Raw genomic sequence first — 15,938 nt, forward strand, 5'->3', positions numbered from 1 at the left:
GTGTTTATGGGACTCTATAGCCAGTGTTTATGTGACTCTATAGCCAGTGTTTATGTGACTCTATACTCAGTGTTTATGTGACTCTATAGCCAGTGTTTATGTGACTCTATAGCCGGTGTTTATGTGACTCTATAGCCAGTGTTTATGTGACTCTATAGCCGGTGTTTATGTGACTCTATAGCCAGTGTTTATGTGACTCTATAGCCGGTGTTTATGTGACTCTATAGCCAGTGTTTATGTGACTCTATAGCCGGTGTTTATGTGACTCTATAGCCAGTGTTTATGTGACTCTATAGCCAGTGTTTATGTGACTCTATAGCCAGTGTTTATGTGACTCTATAGCCAGTGTTTATGTGACTCTATAGCCGGTGTTTATGTGACTCTATAGCCAGTGTTTATGTGACTCTATAGCCAGTGTTTATGTGACTCTATAGCCAGTGTTTATGTGACTCTATAGCCGGTGTTTATGTGACTCTATAGCCAGTGTTTATGTGACTCTATAGCCGGTGTTTATGTGACTCTATAGCCAGTGTTTATGTGACTCTATAGCCAGTGTTTATGTGACTCTATAGCCAGTGTTTATGTGACTCTATAGCCAGTGTTTATGTGACTCTATAGCCAGTGTTTATGTGACTCTATAGCCAGTGTTTATGTGACTCTATAGCCAGTGTTTATGTGACTCTATAGCCGGTGTTTATGTGACTCTATAGCCAGTGTTTATGTGACTCTATAGCCGGTGTTTATGTGACTCTATAGCCAGTGTTTATGTGACTCTATAGCCAGTGTTTATGTGACTCTATAGCCGGTGTTTATGTGACTCTATAGCCAGTGTTTATGTGACTCTATAGCCGGTGTTTATGTGACTCTATAGCCAGTGTTTATGTGACTCTATAGCCAGTGTTTATGTGACTCTATAGCCGGTGTTTATGTGACTCTATAGCCAGTGTTTATGTGACTCTATAGCCGATTTTTATGTGACTCTATAGCCAGTGTTTATGTGACTCTATAGCCAGTGTTTATGTGACTCTATAGCCAGTGTTTATGTGACTCTATAGCCAGTGTTTATGTGACTCTATAGCCAGTGTTTATGTGACTCTATAGCCAGTCTTTATGGGACTCTATAGCCAGTGTTTATGTGACTCTATAGCCAGTGTTTATGTGACTCTATAGCCAGTGTTTATGTGACTCTATAGCCGGTGTTTATGTGACTCTATAGCCAGTCTTTATGGGACTCTATAATAGCCTGCTTCTACATAATCAAAGTCAAAGTCAAAGATTTGTATTGCCATGTATGGACGAATCCACATTGGAATACAGGTACATGAGCAAAACACTGTGTAAACAGTACAGGAAAAATATGTAAAAAACACAAACAGTATAAAAGGACAAATGCCAAAATTGATATCGAACATCCCCTAATTGTGTGTGTAGGTCTTTATGCACGTATTATTAGTGAAGGCAACACAAGACCAACAGAGAAGAAAAACAGGTAGAGGTGTTGAAAAATACAATGGCTGGGTGGTTATTGTACGTGTTGAACAACAACTCCTGTGTGTGTGTGTGTGTGTGTGTGTGTGTGTGTGTGTGTGTGTGTGTGTGTGTGTGTGTGTGTGTGTGTGTGTGTGTGTGTGTGTGTGTGTGTGTGTGTGTGTGTGTGTGTGTGTGTGTGTGTGTGTGTGTGTGTGTGTGTGTGTGTGTGTGTGTGTGTGTGTGTGTGTGTGTGTGTGTGTGTGTGTGTGTGTGTGCGTGTGTGTGTGTGTGTGTGTGTGCATGCGTGTGCATGCGCGTGTGTGTGTGTGTGTGTGTGTGTGTGTGTGTGTGTGTGTGTGTGTGTGTGTGTGTGTGTGTGTACATGCGTGCGTGTGTGTGTGTGTCTGCTGAGTTTGATCAAAGAATCCTCCACACGCTGGTCTCAGAACAGTGTTCGTGGTAGATGTTGGTCCATCAGAAGCAGCAAACCAGACAGGATGACACGATTATGGGATGTCATCCTCATCTCTGCTCTCTTGTTACTGACAGGTAAGGACGATACTCAGTGTGCTCCATTCAATAACAATGTAACTTCTAGAGTAGGAGTATAGTGATCCTTCATTGTATATACTGTAGCCCACATCAGGCTGGTTTTTGGAACAATGAAGTACATTTTGTATTGCTCTGATTTTCTGCTTTATGTATGAACTAAAACGTCTGCTCAGTAGTCTCCGCACGTGGCAGGCCTTAGTGGTCTTTACCTAGGCAGAATTGATGTTGATGTTGTCCATCAACAAAAAAATCATCTTATGATGACTTGAGAACCTTCATTTTGAAAATGTTTGAGTGGAAGTCCAACGATCCAAAGAGTCTGCTGGGCCATGAGCCAGCGGTTTGCCTACTAATTCGTGTGATGGTCGTCATTTTGGGACTACTGTCTGTGGCACAGAAGAAGGGTCTGATATTTATTTTCTTTGGAAAAGGGAATGATGTGTTTTAATTCCACTACAAGCGAGGGCATGCACTGGGGGCAGAGAGAGAGAGAGAGAGAGAGAGAGAGAGAGAGAGAGAGAGAGAGAGAGAGAGAGAGAGAGAGCATGCACAAACAAAGATGTATTGGAAATTAATTCAAATAAAATAGTGTTTAAATGTGCAAGGTTTTCAAGGCAGGAGTTCTGTGTGGTTAGTGTCTGCATGACTTTAATTGATTGTACATGTTGGTATTATTAACATTATTGCATCAGTGTCCTGCAGCTTTGTGTACTGAATACTGCATGTTGTTTTAGTTCTTAGTTATTTAGTTTTAGTTCTCACGGTCCCAATGTGTCCCATGCTGTGCTATCAGCATCTTGTAGTGTTTATTGGTCTTTAGGAATATCTTGTCCAGGGACTGCAGTCAAAAAAATTGCTGACTGGTTGAAACTGGCATATTTACAGAAATGTTGATTAACCCTTTCAATACCACACTACAGAAGGTTAACCTTTCACTACCACACTACAGAAGGTTAACCTTTCACTACCACACTACAGAAGGTTAACCTTTCACTACCACACTACAGAAGGTTAACCTTTCACTACCACACTACAGAAGGTTAACCTTTCACTACCACAATACAGAACGTTAACCTTTCACTACCACACCACAGAAGGTTAACCTTTCACTACCACACTACAGAAGGTTAACCTTTCACTACCACACTACAGAAGGAACCTTCTATAGTGTGATAGTGAAAGGGCCTTCTATAGTGTGGTAGTGAAAGGGTTAATGTGCACTGTTCCTACAAATAAATGAATACACTGATACTGAAACCAATTCCCATCAACATACATTTGAATGGGACTTAAAGATTCAGTACAATGAAAAGTGTGTCTTTCAATCGCATTGCATTTTATTTTTGGCGTCCTACCTTTTTTTCCCCGCCCATCCCCTGGTTTTAGTCATTATGTCAATTCCCTCCTGGTTGTTGCACAGCCCTACTGTTGGTCTGGCGAGGGTGTAGAGACAACCATGTGCCTCCTTCAAATACGCCAGACGCTTCTTTTCACCTGACAGCTAGGAGTTTCACTGGTAGAGGTTCACTCTATCTCCCCCAGATCCCCTCTCTGCTAAACATTCCTAATTTTTCTCTCTCTCTCTCTCTCTCTCTCTCTCTCTCTCTCTCTCTCTCTCTCTCTCTCTCTCTCTCTCTCTCTCTCTCTCTCTCTCTCTCTCTCTCTCTCTCTCTCTCTTGCTCTCTCTCTCAGTCTATCTTTGTGGAAGTGAACTGCTGTGTAGAGAAGGCCACAGTGGTCCCACCTATGAGTCCATGCAGGAGGTTTTTGACCGTAAGTCATTCAGGCCAGCGGTTAACCTCAGTAACCCGACCATCGCCAACATCTCCTTCACCCTTTACGCTGTACTGGGAGTGGTGAGTATATGACTTCATCATCATCATCATCATCATCACCATCATCATCATCATCATCATCATCATCATCATCATCATCATCAAATCTTTATTGCTTGTAAAATCATTGAGGTTGCCCTCATTTCCAATAATGACAAGTTACAGTTCAAATGAGACAAGATAAAAAAAATATTGGCAGGAGGTTCAGGAGATTCCCGCTCCTCCCGGGCAGCGTGTCGAAGTGTCCTTGAGCAAGACACTTAACCCCTAACTTCTCCCAATGAGCAGGTCGGCACCTTGCATGGTTGCCTACGCCATCGGTGTGTGAACGTGTGAATGAATGTGTGAATGTGAGGAACAAATTGTAAAGCGATTTGGATAAAAGATAAAGATAATAAAAATGTGCCTAAACAGTTAAAGACTGATACATATTTATTTTTTAACTTCATATAGGTTTTGATCTATTGATCTTTAAAGTGCATTGAATGATGTTCCATGAGTCACGAGCATCAACAGAAAAGGCAGACCTTCCAAGCTCAGAACAAACTTGAGGAACATTAAGCATCAAGTAATTTGAGCGAGTCAGATATATAGCCTAGTGACAATGCCCCCAAAATGTTGAGATACCCCTACCGGAGGTAGAACAAAACACAACAATGTTTTTCCTCATCTCTAAGGTCTCCCATATGTGAAATGGATTCTTGTATAAAAATATTTTACTGCAAAAATTGTTAAATTGATAGATATTGTTATACACCCCCAAAGGAAAAAACAACCAAAATATAGCCTGGCCGTATGGGAGTTGAGACATATAAACTCATGTAGATTAATAATACAAGCTCCAAGAGCTTTCAAACTTGACATGCTAAGAGTCAGACAGTTGCTTAACCTGATAGAAGAACCTGGATGTGAATATCTTTATGCATGTAGGAAATATATACCTATGTACACATACTTAAAATAAGCGGAAATGTAAAAAATGAATATCTATGCAGAATGTTCTCATTTACTTTGTAGTAGCTCTGCCATGGATTGTCATAGAAACACAGATGAGGGCTTTTTCATATAAATAAATATAGCATATGCATGGTCAGGGAGTTACATCAGTAAATGTATGAGGTGTCCTAAATTAAAGAAAATGAAACATTGACATAATGAAGTCTTCAGTCCAAAGCCCATTATCAGTGGTGAGAAGCATGTTGACAAATTCAGCAGGAGCAGGAATCGAACCGGGAATCTCTGGATTACCAGACGACTGCTCTACCTCCTGGCTCAGAGTGTGTATCTACTGTGGCCCACAGGCTGTAGATACACATCCCTGCTCAGAGGACAAAGAGATACACAGTCTCTTATGTTTGCACAGAAATTAGTACATGAATTTGCACATGTGATCTCTGCTCCTATGCACTTAATGTATTCAGCATTCAGATGTTTTTGCACTGTTTTCGTCCCTGTGATCTGTCTAGAATCATGCAATTGTTTGTATTTATTATTTATTATTATTTGCCTGGTTGCAACCAAGTTTCCCTTTCCCTTTATATTCAGTTACCACTGAATATAAACCAATGTTAAGACTGAAAGTAGCTGAGGCCACTAGGCTGTACTGTATACCGTATCACAATGGCATCTCTCTGGGGTTAATTTCAGAGTGAGAAGACACAGATACTGTCAAGCTTCCTGTGGCTGCGAATGGTAAGTGAGATGACAAGGGCTGATGATGAATCTATCTATCTATCTATATGATGAATTGAAAATGGGGGACCCTGATGTAAACAAGACGAAAGACTTTCTCTGGTCTGCATCCCCTTAACAATTGTGTGTATTGAGCTGTACTGTACTGTACCCATTCTGCAATCTGTTAATACAATCTTCAATCAATCAATCAATCAATCAATCAATCAATCAATCAATCAATCAATCAATCAATCAATCAATCAATATCTATCTGTCTGTCTGTCTGTCTGTCTGTCTGTCTGTCTGTCTGTCTGTCTGTCTGTCTGTCTGCCTGTCTGTCTGTCTGTCTGTCTGTCTGTCTGTCTGTCTGTCTGTCTGTCTGTCTGCCTGTCTGTCTGTCTGTCTGTCTGTCTGTCTGTCTGTCTGTCTGTCTGTCTGTCTGTCTGTCTGTCTGTCTGTCTGTCTGTCTGTCTGTCTGTCTGTCTGTCTGTCTGTCTGTCTGTCTGTCTGCCTGTCTGTCTGTCTGTCTGTCTGTCTGTCTGTAGTACTGGCACCATGAGTTCTTAGTTTGGGATCCTGACCAGTGTGACGGAGTGACCAGAATCTCTCTCCCAGTGAAGCAGCTCTGGTCTCCAGACATCATTGTCTATGAGTTGTGAGTGATTGTTATAAGTCTCGTTTGGCCTCCTCTCACTATTTCTGTCCTCCTCCTCTCACAATCTCCCCTCCTCCTCCTCCTCCTCCACCTGCTCCTCTCTCTGGTTGCCTCTGGTAATGCTTTTCCATCACCTTCTCCTCCGCTTAACTCACGTGTTCTAAGGAATCTTATATCAGGTCTTCTTTCTTTCTTTTTCTTTCTTTCATCAATGATAAAACAAACAAGTAACTTTATCTCTCTCTCTCTCTCTCTCTCTCTCTCTCTCTCTCTCTCTCTCTCTCTCTCTCTCTCAGTGTGGATGACGACGTGTCCCAGGGGTGTCCCTACGTCTACGTGAACCACACGGGTCACATCCGCTGGGACAGGATGCTGCGTCTGATCTCCGCCTGCAACCTGGAGATCTTCAGTTTCCCCTTCGACGTCCAGAACTGCACGTTCACCTTCGGATCCTACATGCACACCAGTAGATACACACCGTTGTGACTGCAAGCACACTGAGACAAAGGCATCACATGTAGGGTGTAGGATGAACATGCAGGGGCTCTCACCCTCTCTCTCCTCCTCCTCCTCTCTCTCCCCCTCTTCCTCTCACTCTCTCTCCTCCTCATCCTCTCACTCTCGGCTCCTACATGTTATTCAATTATTAATTGATAGACATAAAGATGAGGGAAAGCATTTAACAAAGACCCAGGTTTGAACCCTATCCACCCAGGATCATATTACTATGCTATACTGTAGTTCTCTCTCTCTCTCTCTCTCTCTCTCTCTCTCTCTCTCTCTCTCTCTCTCTCTCTCTCTCTCTCTCTCTCTCTCTCTCTCTCACACATTCTCCTCTCCCTATTACATTCCCTATTTCTCTCTCTTTCTTATTTAGAGTTAGAGTCCCTTGTGCAGTCTTTTCATGACCAATGTTCCACTATTTTGGACATAGTTGCTCCTTTTAAATCCAGACCTGCCTCCCGTACCAATTCTACTCCCTGGTTCAATGAGTCTATCCGCAGTTTTAGACGTCAGTGTAGAAAGACAGAGCGTTTATGGAAAGCCTCCAAGCTTGAAGTCCACAGGTTACATCTCAAGGAGCTATTGGTCCAGTTTAATGACATGATAAGGGATGCAAGAACTGCATATTTTGCTAATCTAATATCATCCAACAAGGGAAACTCAAGGGTTTTGTTTGAAACAATCAATACTATTGTTGCTCCTATGCCTCCATGTGTACCTGTATATTCTTATACTGACTGTAATAACTTTTTGAATTATTTTGTGGATAAGGTCAGTGGTGTTAGAGCAGGCATCTGCCCCTCATCCCTTTCTGACAGCCTTCCTACCACTGTCTCTCCTCCTCTCACGCTGCTAGACTCGTTCTCTCCAGTCACCTTAGAGCAGGTTTCTATAGTGCTGCACAAAACGAAACCCTCTTTTAATCCCCTTGATGCTGTTCCCTCATCCCTGATTTTAGAGGTCCTTGACTCAATTGGTCCCACAATTCTGTCAATAATTAACCGCTCTCTGGCATCAGGTTCTGTCCCTAGCCTTTTTAAACATGCCATAGTTCAACCTCTTTTAAAAAAGGCTAACCTAGACCCCTCTCTTCCTGAGAATTACAGACCAATCTCCAAACTACCTCTGCTGTCCAAGGTGCTGGAGAAAATTGTGGCTGAGCAGCTTCTCATGGTTCTAGAAACCCATAATCTGCATGACCCATTCCAATCAGGCTTTCGGAAATTTCATTCCACCGAAACAGCCCTTCTTAAGGTTACCAATGACATTGTAATGGCTGCAGATGATGGTAAACACTCACTATTAGTTTTATTGGACCTCAGCGCAGCCTTTGACACGGTTGATCATGTGGTTATGGTGCGTAGGCTCAATGATGTGTTTGGGATCTCTGGGTCAGCACTGAGATGGTTCTCATCTTACCTAGCTGATAGAAGCTTTTCTGTGTCAGTGGGTCAGTTCATGTCGGACTCTACCCCACTGTCCTGTGGGGTTCCGCAGGGTTCTGTGCTAGGGCCAATGCTGTTCTCCCTATATATGTTTCCCCTAAGCCAGATTATTAAACGTTTTAATGGAATATTTTATCAATTTTATGCGGATGACATCCAATTGTATTGTTCTTTTAAGCCCAGTGAGTGTAATCGTTTTTGCATTATTAATGAATGCATCGATGCCATCAAGAGCTGGATGGCTGATAATTTCCTTCAGCTTAATGCAAGTAAGACAGAAGCCCTCATTATTGCTCCCGACCACATCATCCCCATTATAAAAAATTCTATTGGACCCTTAGGTCAGTGTGTCAAACCTCATGTGAGGAACTTAGGTGTAATTTTTGATGACTCTCTGTCTTTTAACAGCCATGTCAACCAGCTCACACGGTCATGTTTTTATCAGCTCAGAAACATTGCCAAATTAAGATTTGTTGTTTCTAGAGCTGAAATGGAAATGATCATCCATGCTTTTATTTCATCACGCCTGGACTATTGCAATTCAATTTTTACCTGTCTGGATAAATCTGTGCTAAACCGCTTGCAAATCATTCAAAATGCAGCGGCAAGGCTTTTAACTGGGACAAGTAGGCGTGCCCACATCACCCCCATTTTATCCACTCTACATTGGCTCCCCATTAATTATCGTGTCCATTTTAAAATTCTTGTTTTAACTTTTAAAGCCCTCCAAGGTAGATCCCCTGTGTACATTTTTAATTTACTGCGCCCCTACTCCCCCAGTCGTGCACTTAGGTCCTCCCACCAAAATCTCCTGGTTGTCCCACGGACCCGGTTAATAACAAAAGGTGACCGGTCCTTCCAATTTATGGCCCCTACCCTTTGGAACACCCTCCCCCTTTCTATGCGTTCACTTGACTCCCTATCCACTTTTAAGGAACAGTTGAAAACGTTTTTATTCAGACAGGCTTTTAAATAATTCCTGGTTGTATACGTTGTTTATTTATTTATAATTGTTGTTTTGTTTTTAGTTGCACTCATATTTAGTTATTTAATTGTAACTATGCTTACGATGTGTCAGAATTGTTTTATGTGTAGTGCGTTCATCTCTATGTGCTATGTTTTACTTCTGTGAAGCACTTTGTGATTTTATCTGAGAAAGGTGCTATACAAATAAAGTTTACTTACTTACTTACTTACTTATTTCTCTATACCTCTCCCTCTCTCTTTCTCTCCCTATCCCTCTCTCTCTCCCTCTTACATTCCCTCTTTCTTTATTTATCTCTCCCTCACTCTTTCTCTACCCCCCACCTCTCTGTCTTTCTCTCAGTAAGGGATGTGAGGGTGAGTCCAGCCCTGACCTTTGAGGAGATGTCAGCTAACTCAATGCGCTACCTGGAGGCCAGCGGCGAGTGGGAGTTGGTGGCCATCCTGGGAGAGTCCTCCATCCTGAAGTTTGGTATTGATGAGTGGGACATCATCACCTTCTGGGTGAGGGACAGACAGAAAATTGACCAGCAACTTGAAAGTGTTTAAAGAGACACAAGATTATACATTATAATCATACATTATAATAATATAAATAATAGCATCTACATAATAATAATAATAATAATAATAATAATAATAATAATAATAATAATAATAATAATAATAATAATAATAATAATAATAATAATAATAATAATAATAATAATAATAATAATAATAATAATAATAATAATAAAATTTTATTTTGTATTTAACCTTTATTTAACCAGGAAGTCCCATTGAGATACAAGATCTCTTTTGCAAGGGAGACCTGGCCAAGATGACAGCAATAACATTTGCAAATATCAGACAGCAATAAAATGTGCGGTACATCACACAAAAACATTATGCATAATAATAATATATAAATAATAATATCTACATAATAATAAAAACATGTACATATTAATAATATAAACTTAATGTCTGTACACATTCGTCAAACTCTTCCTACAGTTCTCAGGACTTTCCATCCACCACAGTCCCACGAGTTCGCACTGAGTTTGAGAAGAGGGCTTTACTCTGCTCAGTTTACCTGGAATGGACTTAAAAAATCTCTTAAACTCCAGGCTTTTATTACTTTGCACAGTTTTAAAACCTTAATTACTGACCTTTTAATGACCAATATGGGAGTGTGCAAATGCTTCTCTGCTTAATATCCTACTGGTTACTGTCAGGGGCGTATTTCCCACGGGGGACATTGGAATGGGTCCCCCCCATTTTTTCAGAATGCAGTTATGTCCCCCCCCCTTCTGACTACCTGTCCTACTATTATGCAAAGCGGAGTAGATGGGGGTCGCATTCTTGCCCTTATCTAGAGCTAAACCAGCAGCAGTGACGACACCAGCAGTGTGTGTGTGTGTGTGTGGTGCGTTCCTGAAATCAACTGAGAGTGCACTCGCTATTTGCATATCAATAGCGCCGGTCGTCAGGTGTGTTAAATACGACCGGCGCTATTGATATGCAAATAGAGAGTACTTATCTGGGCTTGCACTTAGTAGTTAGGAGCACTTAGGAGTTCAAAAGTGCGTTCATTCTCAGCACTCTGTTATAACGGCGTTCAAAGATGTGCCAGATTTCATATGTATTTCAGCCGAAAACCCAGTTAAAATACACCGTAAACAGGCTTTAAAATTATATGGAAAACCAACCGATCTGGCAACCCCTGCTACGTCATCAGACTCATCACCAGTGGCGGCTCTACCACTAGGGGCGCTAGGGCGCCGACCCACCTGCTGGCCAGCTGCTGTTAAATCAGAGAAGAAGACAATAAAACTTTTTCGTTTTTGTGTTTTATAGCCCTATAAATAATATAAACATGTTTAAAATTAATAATATTTACTCATTTTAAGTATGTTTGTATTTCCAATGCACAATATAACGTTATTATCTAAATAAAAAAAACATCGTTTTCCAGAGCAGGAAGTGACATCACGTTTTTTTTATTTTTTTTATTTTTTCGTATTTCTCGGCCCGGGCTATACGCGATAGCGCTCTGAGTGCGCGTCACAGTTTGATCGCTGTCTCCGTCACAGCCAATCAGTGCATACGGCGTTGTGCGTTGAAATATGACTATTATGTTGGAATCCGAGCGCGATTTGAAGCGGTCTAGCCAGCAGCGTGAACTTCCGTGAAGAATTTCCATAGCCGCATTTCGCGGAGACGCTCTCTGATTGGCCGACGCCAGTATTTTTTTCCATGGCAGAATTTCACAGAGACGATCTCTGATTGGCCGAATCCAATTTCTAATGTTCCTATTCTAGCTTCTAGCTTGGTTCCTAGGTTGGTCTAGGACTGTTGTTTGTCTTAGAGCGTGCCGTGACTGCAAGTTCTTTAGACTGTTAAGCTTAGGCACTCTTTCAAAGTTGGTTAAGGTTAGAGTTTGTCTTAGAGCATGGCGATAGAACGCCAGGTAGTTTGCAGTCTGTTCGAGCGGAAATGGACAAAGGAATGTACTTGTTGAGTGTTGTGCTAACGTCGACGAGCTCAGCTGAGCTAACACTTGGCTAACAAGCTATATGGCGGATTATACACGTTTATCAAGCTCTCCTGCCCTGGACGTTTCAACTAAACAGTGAGTCTCTCTCTCTCTCTCTCTCTCTCTCTCTCTCTCTCTCTCTCTCTCTCTCTCTCTCTCTCTCTCTCTCTCTCTCTGTGCTTAACGTTAACGTTTGTAAATAGTTTTTTTTAGGAGCAGTACTGTTAGGCTACTGCTGTGCTGGCCATTCATGAAGCGAGACATTGCTGATTGTTTATTTATTTTATAACACAAGACTATGACTACCAACTGCCTAGCCAGCCGTGTATCAATCTTGGATGCAATAATAACGTTACTTACCACACTGACTATGTCGATGGCTCATTGATTTAACTACTGCAGCTCTCTCGGATTGAAAATACGTGGATTATGGCTTGTTCAATATCGTCTATGTTTGAATGAATGAATGAATGAGAACTTTATTAACAGATTGCAGAATGGGTACAATACAGTACGGCTCAATACACACAATTGTTAAGGGGATGCAGACCAGAGAAAGACGTTTGTCTTGTTTACATCAGGGTCCCAGATTTTCGATTCATATCGATAGTTTAATAGCTAGCCTTGGCTCGTTTAACAATATGCAAAATATGTGTACAGCCCTGTACTCATACTGAAGTTATTCTTGGTATATAATAGGTCTGATTGTGTAACGAATCGATTCCACGTCGCGCTGTGTGTGAGAGAGAGAAGGAGAGAGGGAGAGATCTGCCTGTGTTTGGAGACGGGCGAGTTTTGTTTCTAACTTTTCTATTTATATTGTGTTTCAAGTTGTGAATTAGAGTCTAGACTATACTTTATTTGACTGGTTGTGTGTTGTTGTAGTAACAGCTGAGCGACTCGTTCATAAGAGCCGATTCATTGCCGTGAGCGTGAGTCGAATCGCTCACGTCTTGCCATGAGTCTTGCGTGGTACAGTACTGTACTGTACAAAATATTTGGTATAGCGCCCCTAGTGGCGAAGTACCCAGCGGCCGCCACTGCTCATCACAACAACAGCTGAATCTGCGTCTGCGAGCAGAAGCTGAGCGCTGCGCAGCAGCAGGTCGAGAGCAGCACTCGCTCAGAGTCAGACTCTACCTCTTGACGTCGGTGCTTGGGGATTTAAAATAGTTTAACGTTAAAGTCAGTACTGACTCAGACGGAAACAATCTAACGTTTGTCTGTAAACTTTGTCCACCCGGTTTGAAGAAGCAAGTCCCCACATCGACGCGACCGCGACGACGTCGACAGCAACATTGAGAATATGCAAACGTCCTGTTTTAGTTTTCATAATAAAGACAATTCAAGCAAAGTTGTTCCTCATGTTTTTGAAAATATACTGTAGAGATGAAAGCGTTATGGAAATGCCAGTATTCTGATTGCTGTCTGTGTGGTTCAATATTTAAAAAAAATAATAGTTTGCAGCAACGTATTGAAAAAAGAACTAACAAAATGGGCCGTTCAATATCTCCTTTAAATATGTTCGAAATGTCAAACAGACCTGGGTACCTACAGGCTACAGTCTATCACTACTTTTGGGAATCTAAGTGTTTATCCAGGTTCTGGGGCCAAGTGATTGATTGATTGATTGAACACTTTATTAACATATTGCAGAATGGGTACAGTATAGTACAGCTCAGTCATGAATTGAAAATGGGGGACCCTGATGTAAACAAGACGAGACTGTGCCACTCAGCCGCGCCCTGATATTCTATATTCATATTTCAAATTGCATGTGTCCGGATGGCAGAATTCAGTACTGTATCTACAAAACCTTCTGTTTAATCATCTTCCCTTTATTCATTTGCTTAGATTTTTTGTACATGTGATCTCAAGAAGGTTCTCATTTGCAATATTTCATGTCTGGTCAATTTTAGCATGGTGTTATTCACTGTCAAATATGGAAAAGAAAAACAATTATAATTATATTATAATATAATATATATATTATATTCTCCTTTGGTTCATTACAATTTACTCAAGCCTAGTGAAAGACACAACATTTCTGACACTGCAACATTCCCTGAGATCCATAGATGTCCCCAGATACCAAGGACATGCAAATGAGCCTTGTAGAAGGGGAGCAATCTTCCATTTATTTTGGTATGTATTTTTAGGCGGATTTTCGGAAAATAGGGCTAGGGCTCAAGAGGTTAATTGTTAAAATGCGGTGCAGATACAGTAGATGCATTTCATCAAATAATAATTTCTTCATTTCATAAAAATATCACAATAAATTATAACATGAAATCATATTGCTACACTCCAGTAAGTACCCCCACCCATCACCCAATTCCACGCCATCCAGAATACCCCCAGTGTAACTGAGGGGTACAATTCCCTGACTGTATTGATAAGTATGGTATTATTAAACCACTACCTCTTGTACTTTAACTTCTGGCCATCCAGTACATGATATAGATATGATGAACACTTTCCCACCTGATGAAACGAAGTCCACACAAATGTACAAATCGAATATTTTATATAGCAAAGGGTATATACAACGTTCACTTGATGACATTTATGATTTGAAATGCACTTGTATGGCAAATGAGTATTCGTAGGTAAATCAACATTGAATGTCCAATCTCTGGTTACGCAGGGAGTAAGTATACAACCCGGTTCTTTAGGGAACTATAGCGATGGTACTTAAATGATTATAGCTGGATACACTAAGGGGGAGGGGGGGTCCCGCTGGTTGTAAGACAGTAGGTAGTAGTAGCTGGACCCTCTGGTGGACGGTAGCTGCCGGTCCACAACGGAGAGACGTGAGGCGACCTCACTGGTGTAGAGCGCCGTCTCACCTGGACTCCTCTCCGGGGGGTAGTTCCAACACTCAGCAGTGTTGGCCGTTATCCATGGAATAATCAAAGCACCCAAAGCATGTAGATAATCCAAGCCGTGGAAGGCTCGCCGTCGTCCGGGTAAAGTAATCCAATGTACAGGTCCACTCGTCCTGGCCCGGAGCTCCTCGGATGCAAGCACCACAAGTGGTCTGCCCAGCCTGGTTAAGACTCCAGATAACGTCAGGAACGATGGGGGTGCTGCTCACTTTATAACTCTAACCGAACGATGCACCATACATAATAGACTATTATTAGCTTAATAGAAATACGTCCAACTCGACGGTATAGTGCCAAACTATGACAATTCAACTATTAATCCACACGATATCTCAATGCCTATTCTGAGGCCAAGTAGGCCTTACTGCACCACACGTGCGTCGTGGGTGAGGCTTCGCGTCTGTTACTCGGTTGGAGGGTAAAGAACTAATGGACTAAAAGAAAGTTCTACTTTACTTGCGCCATATATATATGCGCTGTGAACAAATAGTACCATTCGTATTTCGCCAGACGTATTCCTACGCGGAACCGGGCTTGCCACGACATGTTGGTCGACACGATTGAACTTGAACCTAGGGGTATGGCTGCTGGCGCCAGGTTCTCGTCCAATGGTAGAATGAAACTATTATGGGCTGTTTAGTAGACTAAAGGGATATTCAGTGCATATTGTACAAGGAATATACAGGGGATATCAAACGATATACAAATACTATTAAATATATATCCATAAATAAATATATATATTCGGTTTAATCTGATCCTTCACAACACCCAGGCTTACATAAATAACATAAAAGAAAGACCAACCACAGCCCCACATGAGCAGCAGACAGCCGTGCATGTTAGTAAGACAAAATATTAAATAAATCCTTAGTAAGACAAGAATATATGAAATAAAGCCGTAGTAAGACAAAATATAAAATAAAGCCTTAGTATGACAAAATATGAAATAAAGCCTTAGTAAGACAAAAATATAAAATAAAGCCTTAGTAAGACAGAAATATGAAATCACATATATCTGGGTAACAAGAGGTGCCCATTGAATCAGTGCAAAAGTATTAGGACATTTCCTTGGGCAACCTTGCTCTAGTGTTGCCATATGTTGCCCAGTCTATCATCTCCCTAAAGGTAATGACATATTGAGCAACTTTTGGGGCCACTCTAAATGGTAACATCGCCAGAGGACTTGTCTCAGCACTGTTGCTTTCATTAAATAGAAACATCTTGCTGCCAGGAAACATCTGAATAGATTTCTGATGCTGCATCTCACTTTGTTGCCTGTAGAGTTGCCCAACTTGCCCATCTACATTGCCAGCAAAATTGCCTACAGTGTATCATTTACATTCAACTATCTGCTCAGACCCACTTTTGAGCCACAATAAGTCCTTGTTTATTTAATTATATCCTATT

The 15,938-nt window shown here is 41.3% G+C and overlaps 1 protein-coding gene across 1 annotated transcript in view; it reads left to right on the plus strand.

Annotated features, from left to right (window-relative positions):
• LOC311223705 (uncharacterized protein) overlaps positions 1–15,938 on the plus strand; it is a gene marked incomplete at both ends in the record, with an annotated part of 55,518 nt that overhangs the window by 27,352 nt on the left and 12,228 nt on the right. Inside the window, 5 exons of the mRNA XM_084308477.1 lie at positions 3,715–3,878; positions 5,505–5,549; positions 6,077–6,186; positions 6,483–6,652; positions 9,463–9,623. Coding sequence (XP_084164603.1) covers positions 3,715–3,878; positions 5,505–5,549; positions 6,077–6,186; positions 6,483–6,652; positions 9,463–9,623 — 650 coding nt within the window. The remainder of the gene's footprint in view (positions 1–3,714; positions 3,879–5,504; positions 5,550–6,076; positions 6,187–6,482; positions 6,653–9,462; positions 9,624–15,938) is intronic.

Source organism: Notolepis coatsorum, assembly GCF_963971535.1.
Source record: "Notolepis coatsorum genome assembly, chromosome: 2".
NCBI lineage: Eukaryota > Metazoa > Chordata > Actinopteri > Aulopiformes > Paralepididae > Notolepis > Notolepis coatsorum.